The sequence below is a fragment of the Montipora foliosa genome, chromosome 11, assembly GCF_036669935.1.
Source record: "Montipora foliosa isolate CH-2021 chromosome 11, ASM3666993v2, whole genome shotgun sequence".
NCBI lineage: Eukaryota > Metazoa > Cnidaria > Anthozoa > Scleractinia > Acroporidae > Montipora > Montipora foliosa.
The window spans coordinates 28,334,508-28,353,213 of NC_090879.1; the positions used below are offsets into that span (position 1 = coordinate 28,334,508).

The 18,706-nt window shown below is 39.2% G+C and overlaps 2 protein-coding genes across 2 annotated transcripts in view; one reads left to right on the forward strand and one right to left on the reverse strand.

Annotated features, from left to right (window-relative positions):
- Positions 1–6,460, forward strand: part of LOC137977778 (uncharacterized) — a 12,079-nt gene extending 5,619 nt beyond the window's left edge. The window contains exons 2-3 of the mRNA XM_068825109.1: positions 1,883–2,121; positions 4,373–6,460. Of these exons, the coding sequence (XP_068681210.1) occupies positions 1,883–2,121; positions 4,373–4,651 (518 nt within the window). The 3' untranslated portion in view covers positions 4,652–6,460. The remainder of the gene's footprint in view (positions 1–1,882; positions 2,122–4,372) is intronic.
- Positions 6,461–8,573: 2,113 nt separating this feature from the next.
- Positions 8,574–18,466, reverse strand: LOC137977779 (uncharacterized). Its single transcript, XM_068825110.1, has 5 exons — positions 18,335–18,466; positions 17,961–18,027; positions 16,626–16,823; positions 14,226–14,507; positions 8,574–12,646 (listed from the first exon to the last, which is right to left on the reverse strand). The coding sequence occupies exons 1-5, from the start codon at positions 18,410–18,412 to the stop codon at positions 12,198–12,200; spliced, it is 1,074 nt and encodes a 357-aa protein (XP_068681211.1). The 5' UTR covers positions 18,413–18,466; the 3' UTR covers positions 8,574–12,197.
- Positions 18,467–18,706: the final 240 nt, after the last annotated feature.

The window sequence follows — 18,706 nt, forward strand, 5'->3', positions numbered from 1 at the left end:
AATTAAGAACGACAATGGCAATAATTTTCCTTGCTCCTGAATAGATTTCTACGATCAGTTTCATACCGACAGTTTATTCGTCTTGTTTGGGACTTCATGGGGTATATCATACGTTGATGTGTGTATCGCTCGTTCTTTCGGTTTCTTAATCCTTTGGCGGCTATTCCTCAAACCCACTCGTCTAGACAACAAGATTGAAATCCAGGCCGATCGGTGGTAGTACTTTATCATCTGCAACTGCTTCCAGCTTCCCCCGGCACCGATCAATTTCGCTACAGCAGAAGCATTCCTCTGCCTTTGTTACCGCGTCCCAAGAGCAACACGTACATTTGCACCTAGAAAAAATAACGAGAAATTTGAATTTTTACAAATGAAGGGAACAATAGTAAACAGACAAAATCACGACTCCAACATACCATCTAGTATCAGTTGATTCAAACGATCTCGAAGCATTCCTCTTGTTCTTTCTCTTGAGCTCTTTCTCGTCGATATGCGGCTTTTTTTTCCTCAGTAGCCACGAGTCTAAATCTTCATAATTACAGGTAAGTGACTCAGAATATTTTTTCGAAGTCAAACGATAATTCCGAAGTCGATAAATCATGATCGATAAAAGACGAAGCTTCGCTTTCTGACATGTTTTCCATTGTTTACTCAAGTAGCAGCGAGCGATATGTTGAGTAAGTGACGTCATAAGTCCTCGCTCCAGGCTTTCTCGAAAAAGTATGCAGGCGACATAGCAATAATGGCGGATGCTACGAAAAACAAGTATTTCGACGTAATAACATTGAAATGTTGGTGAAAGTAAGTTAAATTCATTATTTGAAAAGCGTATGCAACATTTTGGCGGCGTTTCCTCGAGGATTTGAGACTTTTTAAAAAATCGTGTTTTTTCGTCGGAGTCCCCCTTTAAGCTGCAGTGGTAATTATTTTAGGCAAGAATAATCACAGTTGCAATAAACTAAAGCAGCTTTAGTGGAAGCCTGAAAAAAATCCCTCCTTGAACAGAATTTGAATCCAGGACTGACGATTCTAGTGCACCTCTCTCAGTGCTTGGTTGCCCTGGCTGATAAATGCTTGGTTGCTCATGGAAAACCGGGGAAGTCATGGAATTTAAGGATTTCCAAGGCTGAGCTGCCTAAGAAAATTTTCCGGGAGCCCTTCGGGCTTCCAACATTAAAAGTTAGTAGCCCAAGTCATTTTTTCAAGAGCCCAGAATTAATTAATTCCAGCTGGGATCAAATTTACAAGAAAGTGGGCTACTTGTGCAGAAATTTGGGTGCCCACACTCGCAAATAAGGCGCCCCATGTTTAGATTCCATCACACAGCTTGAGTATGCCATAGTTTTAAGGGTGTGCCTTTTTTGTTTTTTTTTTTTTTTGGAAGTCTGGGTTCAAGTTTTAGCATCATCCAAATGGAATCATTGATCTGATTGGACAGTGACTTGTTTGTGACATTGTCTCTTGAATTTTCCTATCTGACCATCTTTTGCAAAAGCCACAGATATTCAAAACATGGGAAAATGCTCAACTGCTGAAAATTAATTGTTATTGTTAACTTCAGGCCATTATCGGACATTGACACTGAATAGAAAACCGATGATCTTGTGTGATTTATTTTCTATTTTTGGGCTGGGTTTTCCATTGTTTTTTCTTCAGGCAACCAACCTTTTGGCAAATAATAGTCACCCGCTAAACTTTGATCTTTGAAAAATGTGTGGTTACCCCCAATTTTCTTTTTGGATTTCAATAACACTTGTTAAGATCTACATTTCCTGCATAATCACACACCAGGGCAAAAATATCTTTAATTAGTAGGCACCGTCCTTAAACAAAATTACGGCAATATAAATTAAATGATATCTTTGCTTTTTTCAATGAACAGACAGCATTATGGCATTGTATGCCCCCAAAAGCCAAAGCAATCAGCCTCAAATGTATGGAGTCCCTGGCGGAATGTACATCACCCCACAGCAGCAACCACACCCTAATACTCCTCCTTCATTGTTCAACAATATAAGGGGAATGCCTGCTCAGGGCATCCCCATGGGAATGACGCAGGGTGTGGGAAATCCCCTCCAGCAAGGGTTCATGCAACAGCGACAGCAACAACAGCAACAGCAGGTTAGATTGCAAGCTCTTGTTAATGCCAGGATTACAGTGGAACCTCTTCCAAACTCTTTATAACACAGAATTTAACTATTAGAGGGTAATGTAAAGTGCTAGATTTCTACCCATGTAAACCATGTGAGTGTTAGCTGCGTAATTTTCTTAGCCCTTACGGTTGTTATAGGCAGCTAATACCTTATTTTTCAGTTTCAAAAATCAATGTATTACTTTCTTGTTTCCTGTTGGTATAAATCAATAAATGTTGTTAGCCCTACTACCAGGGAATTGGGCCCACACAAGGACAGGGCTAACGCTCACATGGTTTACATGAGTAGAAACCTAGCAATTCACATTACCCTCCAATAGTTAATTCTGTTGAAATTTAAGTGCTACATGGCCAACGTTTGCAAAAATGTAACCCTCTGTTTCTCAAGAAACTGGTGCTGCGTTGGTGAGGAAGTAGTATACAAAAATTTGGTTTTATCAATTAAGTTGATAATGTAAATTGACCACCGTACAGAGATTCTAAAAGCTCTACGGTGGTCAATTTACATTATCAACTCTGTTGATAAAACCAAATTTTTGACAGAATATCAAGTTTTGTGCTTGTAGCCTGCAGGTAGTAAAATGTAAGGGGAAAAACCTTGTTCAGTGAACCCTGTGTAACTCCTGGTCCCTCCACACTTCTTACTTTGTTTGAGGAAAAAAGTATAGGATTCGGCTCTGACCCTTCTCTTTTTAAAATAATTATATCTTTTGGGGTCGTGATTTGGCTGCGCGTGCGTAACATTTCTTTGCCTAGTAGAGACGCTTTTCAGAGAAGACAGCCTAAGAGGGATTCAAACTCTGTATTTCCTCATGCAGAGGTAATCACAATGACCACTAGACCACGGAACACTCCCCGACAGGTTTGGTGTTTTCATTGCACGCAATGCCATAATTATATGGTTATCACAATGACTCAGTAACACATCTCACCCCGGTTGGGCTAATATTCTCCCGGGTGGTGAGAAAAAGTATTAAATATTTTTTAACCTATTGACTCCCAGGGGTTCCCCATTGACGAGTAAAATCGTCTGGCGTTAGACAGAGTAAAATACTAAGTATGGCCGGTTTATGCTGGTTTGGGCGTCAAAGGGTTAAATACCATCATAGAAACTTGTAAAGCATCTGTTTACTAGTTTTGATTGGAATCAGTGCCTTTAAAAACAGTTTTTAATGTACACATCTTGTATTACGGTACCTTCATATTCTGACTGCATCGACACTCACACAATACTTCAATGTGAAGAGGTTTATTAGGGGTGCGCAGGAATTCATCCCATACTTGCAGTCAGCCCTTTCCCAAGTACATATGTAGATTTATGTATAGAATGCCTCCCTTGGGAGATTCAACACTCCCACTATTGTAAAAGCCAATCTCCCTTGGGAGATTTAACATTCCCACTGTTGTAAAAGGCAATTTCCCTTGGAAGATTCAACACTCCCACTGTTGTAAAAGGCAATCTCCCTTGAGAGATTCAACACTCCCACTGTTGTAAAAGCCCATCTCCCTTGGGAGATTCAACCCTCCCACTGTTGTAAAAGCCAATCTCCCTTGGGAGATTCAGCGCTCCCACCATCGTCCAGGCCAATCTCAGCTTCATGGAAATATGATACTTTTGATGGGAAAAATTTGTTTCTAAAAATACATTTACTCGGGAAAGGGTTACTCAAGGAATTAGTGGAGAGTCTGTCTGTATAGAGGCTTCCCTTGATGAGCTCCTTAGGTATGTCATTCACTCTACTGTAACATAAGCACAAAAACTATGCAATTGTACCATGCTAGATTCATGTAATAAAGAAAGACTTCTTAGAAGTGGCCAAAAAGTATGTGGAAATGTATTGCTCATCTCATGCAGTAGCCCCAGATCCTGGGAAAAGGGTACTCACTTAACAAAAGGAAAAGATGTGGTGACAAATGAACAAGTCTTATCCTTCCAAATATACAGTATTGTAAACTAAACGTAAGCAAAAGGTAGTTACCACTGTGATTGACATACATAGACTGTCTAGAATCTCCTGCCAGACACTGAAAATATCCTATTCTATCCCTTAACCATTTATACATGTAGGCCTTTATATTGTGCGGTCAGAATAATTATTTAATCATTCTTACTAACTTGTTCCCATTCCACCGTCAGAAGCTATGCTTTTGTGGATGTTCTGTAAGACAGCTGTTTAGGACCCAAACAAGCAGAACTAACTGGTATTCTGTGGTTTTCAGGTTGCACAGGTTCAACAACAAATGCAACAGATGCGACTTAAACAACAGACAGCTGCTCAACAGCCAAACATGCAGAGTGGACAGGGTGCATTTGGATCAAGCTTGCCAGGGATGGGAAATGGCTGGATGTCATCACAGCAGCCCATGTCATTTCCTCAGCAGCAGCATGCTCAGTATGTCACAACTGGTCCAGCACCAAACAGTATGAATTATGGTGGGTACCCAGTGGGTCTCATGCCGGGGTCTGGCCAAACTATGAGTCACCAATTGTGGAAATAAAAATTATACAGTCTTGTAAATAAGAATTTTGAAATCAGTAGTAGCCTTGTACATGGACAGTTGGTTGATAAATTGCTGATCTTTGCGTAAAGCTTGGCCACACATGTTGCAGAGTTTGTCAAGAAATAAGCTGGAAAGGCAAAGTTAAAATGAATGATTGTTTTTAGCCAAGACACTGACGTTCATCGTGTTTGTAATGAATGGCTTCTTTCCTTAGAATTGGGAAAATCATATCAAGTTTTTGTACGTCTTTGGTAATTTATTACTGGTTGCTGGTTTGTACCAAACTGTTTTAAATTGTACACAAAAAATGAAGGAATCGGATTTTCAAAGACACCAAGGTGTGTGTTCATCTTCCCTCCTTCATATTTTGGCTCTGACAATTCATTTTCGAAGGAAGGCACAGTTTCCTGCTTGAAATTTGGCTTTGATTGACAAAATAACTGAAATGTTTTACTTCTTTGACTACCGGTAATGCTTGTACTTCATGTCTTTCATTTTACTGCACATCATGGTGTGGTCAAGTTTATCAAAGACAGTATATTACAGTTAAATATCACAGTAAAAAGCAAGCTGTTTCTAACATTGGGAAAAGCTTGTTTCAGGAAGTCAAGTGAAATAAATGTTTGCCAAAGGTAGTGAAACTATGTAAAACCAAACTAGTTACTGTTGAGAAAGTTTATTTGTCTACCTCTGACGGAGGCATCACGCATTGATTTTCTAAGTTGGCAGTGCTCGGCGAGAGAAATTATTTTAGGTGTAGATGGTCCGAGAGAAAATTCATAAGAAGAAGACGCATAGCTTTAAATCATTGGCTCCCTACGGCTGGACATTCATAGAGGCTGGTCATCTTGTGGATGTCCTAACAAGCCTTTGGCTAAATCAATACCAGCCATCCTCTTTTAAATCTCTGGGATACAGTGACAATAGGCCCTTTTCGATGTATTAAAATTCAGCTTGAAAAAGAGGTTGTGAGGACAAAGACAAAGGGAAGTGGTTGATATGCAAATATTTTTCACATTCATTCCAACGTGTTTCTATTGTTTTTCTCCTCACTGCCTCACTATCAAGCTGAATATTTGATATTTCGAAAATGGCCTATTGACGCTTCAAATGTCCCCTTTTTTTTACCTTGCTCGTAGTATTATTATGGGGTTTACGAGGAATCTGTTCTGGGCAAACTTACAAATCGTCAATCCATTTGTAAATTGTTTTAATTGAGAATTTTATGTATTCTCACTCAGTTAATGTAAATTCCAGTATTATTTTTACTTCGGTCAACTTGTTAGCTGGCCGGAAATACGTCCGCTTTCGCAGGCTATCAATTTGTCTGTCACCTGTGTAATGAATGATTTTTACACCGGAAAGGTGAAAATGCAACCAACTTCCGGTCATACGGTTTTCAGTTTAGTTTTGCGAAATAGGAACGAGATCAGTCGCGTCACAGACCACGTTGAGGGAACCAATCATGAACCGACTTCAGGGGCGGGAAAAGAAGTGCGAAAGGGTTTTGTCTCGCCTCTGATTTGCCGAAATCATGTAATTAAAGTATTCAACAAGCGTACCTATGCAAAACTTCGAAATCGTGAAATTACAACTGAAAACCGCTCTTAATTCACCAATATTTAATGAGCTTGGCTGGCTAACGCCTTGAGTTTTGCGTTTGCGCATGCTTGACGACTGCATTGTCGTTCTTGAGAAAAGTAAACGTTCGTTCAAGTTTTAGTATCGTCAGTATTTGTGTAAGATAAAAGTAGTATGAACACATTCAAGGATAAAGGAAATAAATGTCGCACAAATGACGCTGAAGAGCTTGTGAAAGCATTTACTTAACTCTAATGCTTCCATGCAGAAGACGTAGAACCCCGAGCGTTTACCATTTGTCAACAAAAACCGAAAATTCCGGTTGGAAATTCAAATGGTACAGCAAAAATCCTGTACCATTTGTAAACTCTTACTCGACCCGGCTCACTTTGGCCTCTTTTCCCGCCATTCGACACTGCAGATGCAGCCGCCATTTTCATTTGTCATTGTTTTCTTCGAACCGCGAGAGACTCGGGCTTGGCGAAACGCAACACAGGGAAAATCCTGTGCCATTACGAGCGTTCCATTCCAACCAGATTTCCGTGCAATGGTAAATGCCCCCCGTCTCGTTTTTTTCCCTTGGGGAGTTTAAGCATCGACGACGGGAACGGCAATGAGAACGTCATCTTAGAACATAAATTTGCGTTATTGCAATCACTTTGCCACTATTCCAAGCCTTTTAATATGACAAAGGTGTAGCAGTCCCTCAGGAAGGAAAGCGTTATGGGCAGCGCTTAATTTAGGAGAGAAAATGAAAATTTATCTTCACATACTGACGTTCATCTTCAAGCCTTGTTGTTTTGCTGACGACGGCAAAGAAATGGACAAAAGTTAAAAAAGCGCGTGCAGGGGGTGCAAAGCTATTGTTTTTGTCCACTGAATATGTAAATTTGTGACGTTCTCTTTGCCGCCGCCACTGTTGCTTAAGTTCCATAATATAATAACTCGGACACAAATGTTGGTCGTGTAAACCTCGCAGAGGGAACGGCAATTTATTTCCAAACTCAAAGCAGAACGGTAACTTTACAAAATACAAAAGTTGATATGATTAAGAATTGGAAGCAAATTAACGGCATAGAAGTACGTGGTTGACATTAAAACGAATAATCGTTGCAGATTAAAGATGAAAACATCGTAATCGCGGAAGATTATTTCTGCGTGGCGAACTAAAGGAAAAAAACAACATATCATAGAACGTTCAGCTTAACCTCTGTCAACATCCCATATGAATAAACCTCCAAGTGAAGTATTATCGTTCATTTCGGACACTGAAAGCTTGATAGGGATCATGGGAAATGAACATATTTCTTTTAAAAGCCAAACCCCAATGACTGGACTCGCAGAACTCGAACCTGGGAACGTGTGATTAATAACCCCTTCAATTACCCACTAGACTACCACATCAATAACTGCGAGGATGTCATTTTTTATTAATGTCAAAAATTTTTTCTTCCAAAAGTGCCGCTGTAATCGTGTATTAACACCCACTAAGAAGCAACCTTACACAGTGAAAAAAGGTCCGTTACCAAACTTCAAGAGAAAGCTAACCATTTGAAAATCAACCTTCAGACCATTATTCAGCAATGATTTTATATATATACTAATTAGTTTTGATAAATAATCCGTTATAATCGGCACATTTTCTAGTCAGTTGATCTTTAGTGGTTAAGTGGATAAGAACAGTTCCTTCAAAGTAGGTGCTCCGGGTTCAAATCCTGTCCAGGGGCAGCGTTTAATTTTTCTTTTTATTTGCTACCACAAATTTAAAGTCCTGGGACAGAGTAATCTAAATGAAGGATAATACTTAATTTGGAGCAAACTGACAATGAAGGATAACCCTTCATTTGAGGAAGAGATCATTTTGCTTTGCCAACCATAAGACAAAAATTTAATTAAGTAAATTATTTATTTTTGCCCCGTTTTCTATTTCGTCGCTGAAAGACTTATGATAGCGCAAAGTATTAATATTTTGAGGTGACATTTTCGTCGACCGTCGTAGATCTTAAATTCCCGGGAATTTAAGAAACAGCGACGGCTACAACTACGACATCGCCACAAAACAATAATATCATTGGTTAAAAGGGCATAAATGATCGTGCTCCACGTGCAGCACTGATTTTAGCTCATATTTTTGCGGTTCTCTGCATAACGACGACGTGAAATCACGAAATGTTAGGTTTTGACGACAACGTGAGCATGCGGGCATCTTTCATTCTCTATTTTCAGTCGGAAACCGTTCGTACCAATTTATTTTTAGGAAACTTCGCCCACATTGTACGACGTGAACGAGATGCAATAATCGCGAAAGACTTTTACTAGAGCAAAGTTCTATTTTGAGGTGGCGTTTTCGTCGACGTCGCCGTCGTAGATCAGTTAAATTCCCTATTGACCAATCCGAAACGCAATATTCTGTTGAGTATGTAATTTTTAATGAAAGAAAATTATCTCGGTTATAACAAAAAGTTATTTTAATAACTTTGTGTTTACATTGCGCTTTTACATTGTACATTACATTACTGTACTGCGCTTTTTACATTGTATTTTTAATAAAAACGAAAACGACGCACAAAGCTGAAACTTATTTACATAGACTTGGATCGAAAATTGTAGCCATAAATATATCCTAGTTAAATAATTGCTAAAAAATGTTACAAATGAGCTGCAAAAGTTCTTATTTACCTCTTGCTAACCGAGTTCGAGGTCCGTACCGTAAAATTACGGACCGAGTGTTTTTCCGCGCTTGGGCCATAAATCAACGGGAAAAACGAGGATCCGTAACCTGACGGAGAAAACTAGGTCAATAAGATGTTTATTATGTTTTTGTGGTAATCGACCGCGCGAGAAGGGAAACTCAGGTTGAAGTCAAGCGGAAGGTTTGAACAACTCCCACAAACATTGCCGTGCCAAAATCCGAAAAACGAAATCTTCTTGGTTGTTTGAATTAGTTGCTAGCAAGATTCAAACAGTTTAACAAGTTTATGTAACTGACGACATTGAAAATGTTTTATCAAAATTTCAAATTTAGCGGGCCGCTCTTGAATACGGCCCCATAATTTATCTAATGATAACCATTACAATTTTCTCAAATTTGATTGGCGCATTAACTACTTTATTTTTCACTAATTATTGTGTAGGGTGGAAATCGGACAGTGAAAATTGGACAGCTAGCTGTAATCGGACAGTTGCATTAGCCAATCATATTAAGTGCACTCAGCTTAATCCACCAATCACAGAATTTATCACATATAACCATAGCAACAACCACTTACCCTACCAAACTGGGGATTTTCCAAAATGGACAAATTTGTAACATTAGACAGGCAAAAAGGAGGGCATTAATTTTGTTTACTCGGAAATTGTAATGGTTATGATGAATTGGTAACAGGACTTCGTGTCGTCCAATTCGGTCTGTAATCATACTCGTGATTATACAAATCGCACTCCCGCTACGCAGTCGTCCGATTTTGTTAATCACTCGTATGATTACAGACCAAATTGCACTCCAACAAGAGAAAATGAGGGGACAGAGAGGGAGGCTCCCGGTCCAGCCCTTGGGATATGTCATGTCCACGAAAGTTATTTTTAGACGAGCGGAAGTCTTCCGAGACGTCCGCATGCAGGCCAACCTCGGTCCGATGTTTGAAAGAAAATAAATATTCATCAGCCTTCCACGTGCGCCGTCATTGCGCCGTCTCTTTTCACTAAGAACCTGAGAGCGAGGCAAGACTGCATGCGGACGTCTCGGAAGACAGACTTCCGCTAGAACAAAGACTTCCGCTCGTCTAAAAATAACTGTCGTGGACATAACATATCCCGGCCAACGCCCTGAGCCTCCCTCTCTGTCCCCTCATTTTCTCTTGACTCCAATCAATCCTATGACCATTATTAATCACAGCGCGCGTGCTAAAGTGGTTTTCAATTGAGTGTCGACAGTAATTAGCGAATTGCATTCGTTTATGATTACTTCACTCAGTGATTGGTTCAGAGTTCTCGCGCCACTTTTTCAACCAACCAGTTGCCCGTTTCTCGAAAGTCCCAAAAACTTTTCGGGCCCGAAAAGCCATTTGCGAAACTGCCAACCGCTTGTTTTTGAAAGCCGATCTTTTAACATGTTTTCAAGGTAACAAAACGAAAAATGACTGTGAAGTTTGACGACTTAAATCCTCTCCGTTCTTGAGATACAGAGGGAACTGTGACCTTGAAAATGGCCCGTAAAGTTTCGAGACTTTCGAGAAACGGGCCCCTACAGAAGTGAAACCAAAGGCAATCGAGGCTCGCGCGTGTACATTTTTCGGCGCTTTGAGTCGGCTACGTGTAATTGCTTAGAGTTTTGATTGGTTTACCGGATTGTCTCCGTCCTTTTTGATTGGCCAAAGTAATTACTTTGGTTTTCGTTTTACGACACTCGATTGAAACTCGCTCTATCTGAGGGTTCTAGGAGCTTTAGCAACTACGACGATTCGCGTTATTGTAATCAATCCGCCACTATTCCAAGTTTTTCAACACGACAACGGTGTGGCAGTCCCTCAAGAAACAAACTGATATGAGTCACGCTAAATTTAGGGGAGAAAATGAAAATTTATCTCCTTGTACTAACTTCAAATTTAGCTATTTCACGTTGTTGTTTTGCTGACGGCAGCAAAGAAATGGACAAAAATGAAAAACGCATGTGCAGAGCGCGCAAAGATATTGCTTTTGCCCCTAATTACGCAAATTTGTGAAGTTCTCGTTTCGAAGAACTTTTTGTTAGGACGATTCGCCTACTTACGATAGTGCCAAGTTATATTTTGAGATGACGTCGTAGATCTGCTTAAAGTCTCCAGCAATTAACCAATGACAACTTCCAATGGGAAAAAATGATACTTGTGAGTTGAATCTTGAGGTGGCTCAAGCCAATTTCAAAGCTTTAAAGTAACGTTCTTATTAGAAGGTTTGGCACTATTAGCAATGTTATGGTACCATAAGAAACATCAATTACTGCTGAACAAGATGCGGTCATAATTAGTAAGTAATAATACCAGTAAAGCGGTCACAAGATGAAGAAACAAGTCACTGTGGCAACGGGAAAGCCCTGAAATAAGGAAGGAGGTTAGGGCGCTGGCCTTGAGATCCGGAGATCCCGGGTTCAAGACCCGCTCTAACCACTCGTTGAATTGATCCTGGTAGTCCCTGGTTCAATTTCCCAGCTGCACTTGTAAGTAGCCAACTGGTTTGCCTCCGGTCCGCGTTGGGATTCTTAACAGTTGTTGTTGTTCTGTTTCGTCGTTTCGTTGTGTTTCATTGGCCCTGAAAAGCCCCCATGGGGAGCGGTCAATTAAGTATGTATTGTATTGTAATAACACCGTTTACTTTGTCTTTCGTTGCACATACACTGTATCTCAAAAACAAACCTGGTGACAACCATCCCCATTTTTTATTGCTGTAAAGCGATCAGAAGGTCAAGATGAAACTTTCTGCAAAGTTTAAAAAAGTTCTGTACAGCGGATCCAGAGCCACCTTAACTCCGTGATTTTTTTAAGGTGGCTCTGACTGTGCAGCACAGATTTTTTTAACCCTTTCAGCCCCGATAGTGCCAAATGGCACTTATAGATTTTACTCTGTCTAACACCAGACGATTTTACTCGTCAATGGGGAACCCCTCGGGGCTTAAAGGGTTAAACTTTGCAGAAAGTTTCATCTTGGCCGTCTGATCACTTTCCAGCAATTAAAAAAAATGAGGGTTACCGAGTTTGTTTGTGAGATATGATCAACTAAAGCCAAAATATGGGGTGTTTTTGCTGGGCTTTCCTGTTGCCAAGGTAACTTATTACGTCACAATGATCACCGCATCTTGTTCAGCAATAATTGGTGCTTTATACGGTACCATAACATTGCTGTTACGTGATACAGTGTGTAGTGCCAATCTTTCTAAAGAGAGTGTCTTTTCAAAGTATTCAAACAGGTTAGAGCCACCTTAAACAATCTACGCGTGGACGTCACAGTTAACTCCACCGTACCCTGGAAGACAGATACAACTTTTAGTGAAGCAAGAACCTCCATTTTCACTGCAATTAGTGCATGCAGGCACATTCTCCACCTTGACAGCAAAACTCAGTTCAATGGCAGGGGAATAGTTCATCCACAATTCGTCACCAACTTCTTCGTTCATAATCATAAAAGATGGAAGATCTTCAATGTCTCCCCCAATTGGAATATCTACCTGTACATTGTGATCAACGCGAGAAAAGGTCACTTTCCTTCTGAACAAGACACGCATGGATTTATATGAATAGACCAGCTGGCTTTGGGTGTTTTGAGCAAATACTTCAAAAATGTTTGGTGCAACTTGTTTTGGCGTTCCAGTGAAGTATGCATTTGGGAATAAAATGAGCGGATACTGAATTGATGGATAGCTAAGTGTATCATTTGGTCCTGTGAAATGTGAAAAAAATAAATGAGGCAAATCAGTATTTCAATTGAAATTGATGTGTCAGTCTAGAAATACAAGTTAAACAATGCAAACTGAGAAACTAAACTTTGCAATAAAAAATATCAATAGTATCATATTAGACTAAAGTGTGGTATTCATCAACTTACTTCTACTCAAGAAGAATGCAACTGTTAATGAAGACAAAGTAATGTATTTGTAATACAATCATACGTTAAAAACATTGAAATCTTTGTGAAACACTTTTACAGGTGAAACTGGATACCCACCTGCAACTTTCTCTCAAACCTGGACAAGGCATGCATGACCTACTACCGGTAGCAAGGACCTTGGGTTTGCAGGTCCATAGTACATAATTCGACTGTAAAAAGGCTCTTCAGTTTTGAGAGAGATTGGGGAACACTAATCCTATTATGGCTTCATTGCTGGTGTAGGACACACATTTTCACCATATGAATGACTCAAGCCTCATAATCCAGGTTCAAATTCAGCTTTGGCTAATCAAATGAATTTATGCCTGTCGGTCCCATAAATCTAAGTATTTAACTGAGCCTTGCTTGGCAAACAGCCAATTGTTTGCCTTCTCCTGAAGGGGTCTCTTAGTGTATTGCAACACAGTGTATTTTTGAAAGGTAATCACATGACTTTGAGGGCAATTTGGGATAAATGAGCCTGAGAAATCACAAAAAAATTGCACATGTGGTAGGGCAAGTGTGATTTGTGGTCTTTGAAAGAAGTTACAAGTGCTTAGTTATTCCAAATTGCACAAGAAAAATCATGTGATTACCTATTAGTATGTAGTTTATAATTATTATGGAGAAGTAACACAAGCATATCATGTAGCATGAATGACATACCGGTATTTCATTACTGATGAATCACTATGCACGGCTTGGGCATACAATTCATGTTAGCACAAATCGCAACATATGGAAATAAACAATGGTTTGTTCTCTATATGTGGGTTTGCATGAATTATTAGCCATGACTAATGTTACCTCTTGCCCTGAATGGACACTTTTCTGCACTGTGTTACCCGAAATAAATTTTCTAGTAGCCAATTAGAATGGATAATTTTTTCGCGTGCTTCTTTATTTCTGGCTTCTGTGAAGTTACATACATCCTCACAAGCTTCAAGCTTTGATTATACTGCTGTGTTTATCAGGGAAGCTTCTTTACTTTGCCCTTTAAATTAATTAATTTTATGAAATGGAAACTAGACCACTTCAGGAGTAGTAATTGGCCCACTGGTCAGGTTGGATTGGCATGAAGATGTGTCAGGTTCCATTCCCCTTTGACCAATGGCTCAATTTCTCTTACAAGGTTGCACCATCATGTCACCTCTAAGAGGCATTGTAAATACTGGTACAGTCATTGAACTGGTTCCTGCCTACCAGTTGGAATTCTCAACCATGTCATGTTTCATTTGAATTATTTCTTTCAGTTCAGGTTATTTATAAGTACAATGCATGGACTAACTTCATTTGATGGCTATGCACACCTCCACCGTGAACAAAGTATTGTAAATTTTTTTTTTTTGCAAAAGTACTACACTGTACTTACTTTCAGTGCAATTTTCTCCTGAATATCCTCGTAAACACTGGCACTCGTTATCCACACCACAAGTACCAAAATAACAGGTTCTTCCACCGCAATCAGGAGCGGTGCAATTTGGACATGGATCCACTTTAACTGCAAAGTCCATCTCCCAATGCAGCCACTGTGTGTACCAGATGCCTGAGGAACCACCAACATCTTGATTGTTGAACATCCACAGATGGATGTTGGAGATATTTGTAATGTTACTGATCGATGAGTAGAATTTGTTTCCACTTGAAAAGGCAGCTGCAAAGAGATTATTCAATCAATAAACTAATAAAATTTAGTTAAATATTAACTAATAACTAATTTGATGTTTCCCTCCATTTAGACATCGATGCATCCATCAATGCTTTGATCAACAGTCTGAGATTAAACTCAACTTCATGGCAACAAAAACCCCTTCACCTGCAGCCTTTATCCTTTTATCTTGTTTATCATGTCACGGCAGCTATGCTGATTTCATACCCTGGGGAAAGGGGACTATTTGCAAGGACATTTTGGAGAAAACTTTCCTTTCCAGAACCACATGCCTGGATAAATCCCAATGATCAAAACACTTAGTTATACATGATGCAACAAAATACCCAACTGCATGATTTAAGGCACCTCAGCTAAAATTCAACAAAACAGTGTGTGGTAGCCAATTTCAAATGAATCATCAAACCATTGCAATTGAGCTGTTTGATGCAAATTTTTGCCATTTATAAAGAAAGGGAAAAAATATTATTATATTATCACTTGTAACAGAATAAACAAATTCAATCAAGAAGTCTACAGACCGCTTTTGTAAATGACAACCACAGGTCTTTTATATTTATGATACCGGTAATGAGACTTACTGCCCTCGCTTTGCAACAAAACTTCTTTTGAAATTTGCTTGTACTAACGAGGCTATAATGGTGAATTCCACAAAACTCGTTAAGAAAACTGTACAAAAACCAACAAAAAGGACTTTTTCACTATTTCTTCCATGTGAATTCCACAGCAGTTACTTCTCTTCCCCCTTCCCCTATCCAATGTTGATTTGAAAAGTGTTGCTTTCCAGGAAACTGTTCATGACCCCCAGAAAAGAACATTGAGATGGGGGAGTCGGGAGAGGAGTCAATTGAAATTGTCGGCCTACAACTGGAAAGCGCTTGCGAGGGTCATTTCTTAAGAGTTTTGTCCACGATTGGAGGTCCCATTATTTATGACTCAAATGGATTATGGTCAATAAGTCAATGGCTCATGAGTCATGTCAGTCAATGAGACTCACAGTCAAATTATAGCAATAATTTATTGATTAAGCCTAAGCCCTCGTTTCAGTGATTACCGGTAGGCCTAAGCACTCTCTGAAATTTTAGCTTTCATTTTATGGGTTAGGGTAACTGCACTAACTCATTGACTCATTGATTCATTGACTCATAAATACTTGATACTCCCACGATTGTAGAAAGGATTAAAATAGAATATTTTATTTACTTGACACTAAACAGATAACATTTGGAGGACTAAGACCATGCTCCATGAATTCAAACCACATTGATTTTGTTAAAGTAATGGACTGATTGCTATGACTCGTGTCCTGAGACACTTATTTTAACTGCACTTCTAGCCTGCAAAACTGGCAGCATGAGGATGTTTTATCGTGACCTTCTATAAACATTGTTAAAGTGGTACTATGATCAAAAAATCATTTCCTTTTTTTCTTCAGATTTTGAAAGCGTGTTTGCTTAACACCTAACTGGCAAAATTTTGAGCTTTGAGTTTTACCCAAAGGCTGTTTATTTTCAGTGTAAGTTTTGGATTTCACGGTCCGCCATTACTCACGTTCAAAACTGGCCGATTGGACCTCGGAGGGTTGGATCTAGAGAAAATGACGTCATTTACTCACTAGCTTAAAATTTCAGCGTGTAAACGCAATTTATTACATTATGCAAAACACGGGTTTAAAAGTCTGAAAGCCCGAAACTCCTGTGCTGCATATTAATTCGGCCGCGTACACAAGCATTGCATTCTTAAACTTGTGAGTCTTTGACGTCATTTTCTCCTCGACCCAGCTCTCTCAAGATTTTAAAGTTAGTAATGGCAGACCAATAAATAAGAAAATTCCAGTTAAAATAAACAGGTGTCTTTTTAAAATCAAAACTTAAAACTTGGGTCAGTTAGTGTTTAGTTAACATAGTTTTGAAATCCAAAGAAAAAAAAGAATTGTTTTTTTGGTTGTAGTACCACTTTAAGTAAAGTGATGGTTGCTTCATTGTTTTGGCTGCACCAACTGAAGATAAACTGCTTCCTGCAGCCAAAAATGTAGGCAAATTACGACACACAGGAAAGTTGCCATCACTGGACTTCATGCAATACAACAGTAACACAAATTACCTTTAAATTTAAGTGTTCTCCCAGGCATTAATGTGATTGATCTATAACGAAACTCCCGTTGCTCATCAGTTATTGTCCTGCCCCATACTATAAACTCATTCTCTTTCAGCAGCTGGTAATAACCATTGTCATAGGTGCTGTCATAATCCACACCAGAGAACAGAACAAGAGGATATTCATGAGACGGCTGGGGTTTGCCTAAGAAAATAATTCCATCATACATTTCATTTTCAACATAACATTGCATTGTAAATTTAACTTCTCAAGGGCATTTTCTAGAAATCTAACACTAAAAAAATGACTAGCCTTTCTCTCCACCACATTTGGGGTCCTCTTAGGTTTCACTCTCACAACAATCAGCCAAAAAATACTTTTATAAAACTAAAACCAAAGAAACTGAGTGTATAAAAATAAAATTCCATTCCCACAGAGATTGTAGAGGCAATTAGCTAAAATTGCGTTCATAACTGCAAGGATGATAGCTTCACTTGAATTCGTATTGGATTCTGCAGTTCAATATTATGATTCATTTCATATATCATTTCATTAGAACCCACAAATGACCAGTTCCAAACATCAGTGGCTTCATAGATCAGTTGGTTAGAGCGTCACACCGGCATCGCAAGGTCATGGGTTCAAACCCCATTGCAGTCCTGAATTTTTCAGGCCAGTCTCTACGCAATCGCTAAAATTGTGTTCATAACTACAAGGATCATAGCTTCACTTGAATTTGTGTCTGCAGTTCAATATATGATTCCCTTCATATATCATTTCATTTGTTAAAGGAAACTTTAGTGAATGCGGTGAAGGCTGACCATAGAATACCTCACTTGCCTAACGGTGGCAAAAAACTGCAACCACATGGCACTCCAAGCACGCATTAGTCTCGACCAGGCCTCTGCTACTTGCTGCCAAAATAGCAACTTACACTAATTAGCAACTATTCACCTCAGTGCCGGTGGGTAGTGGTGGATATTTACCTCGCCGCTTTGTGGCTCGGTAAACATCCACCACTAGCCACCAACGCTGAGGTGAATAGTTGTTTTAAGTATATACTAAAACAGTGAGATAATATATAGCACAAGATGAGTTGAACTCAATTATTCCTGCAAAGATTACAACATTTTCAGGCGTCAATTCTGCGCGAGTTGCTCAGAGGTGAATAGCAAAGGATATCCGGAGTTTGAGTAGCCAATCAGCATGCATGTTCAACAATATCCACTGTTTTAGTAGATACTAATAAAGATTATCACAAATTACAATAATTATTTGCTGATGAGGGTAAAATTAATAACAATCATAAAGAAAAGCAGCATTCATCTTAATAATACATACCAGACATTGCATAGACACTTCTGCGAGACCTTTGATGTATGGAGTCAGGCTCATAACCACCAAAGCCCTGAACAGCATCATTTTGAAATATATTAATTCAGAAAGAACCAGATAGAGCTTAGTATTATTTAATGTGAATAACTTGTTTTACAGACCGATAAGTCTAAGCCTTTGCTACCTAAGATATTTCCAACAATAAGGTAAGGGTAAAGGCTAGCAAACTTACTTAATACCCAGCCCCATCAAATTTATCAAGTGCGAATGGCAAAGGTGCATTTGCTTTAAAATGGGAAAAATCGAGCTTATTGCTAAGCAACGAAACAAATGGACCAAGGAATCCAGCTAGATTTTTCATCATTCTCAACCAAACTTACCGTTATATGAAGACAAAACTCCTCCAACACAAACAGAATAACGAAGAAAACGAGAGCGTTAACGTTTTTTGCCGTCATTTCGACTTCGTAGCCCGCTCCCCAAAATTGTTTTATGGCAACTGAGGTATTTCGTTCCCAGTACTACATATAGAACTTCGAAAGCAAAAGGACTGGGGAGTGCAGTTGACAGCTGAACGACGCTCGTCCGCGTAATAGGGTTGTCCACATTATGCTCACAATTTTCACTATTATGCTAATACTTTATGCTCAAAAAATATTACTATTATGCTCAAAAAGTTCCACTATTGTGCTCAAAAATTTTCCCCCTGATCACTCATTTTTGACATAAAAATATAAGTCCCAGACTCTCAT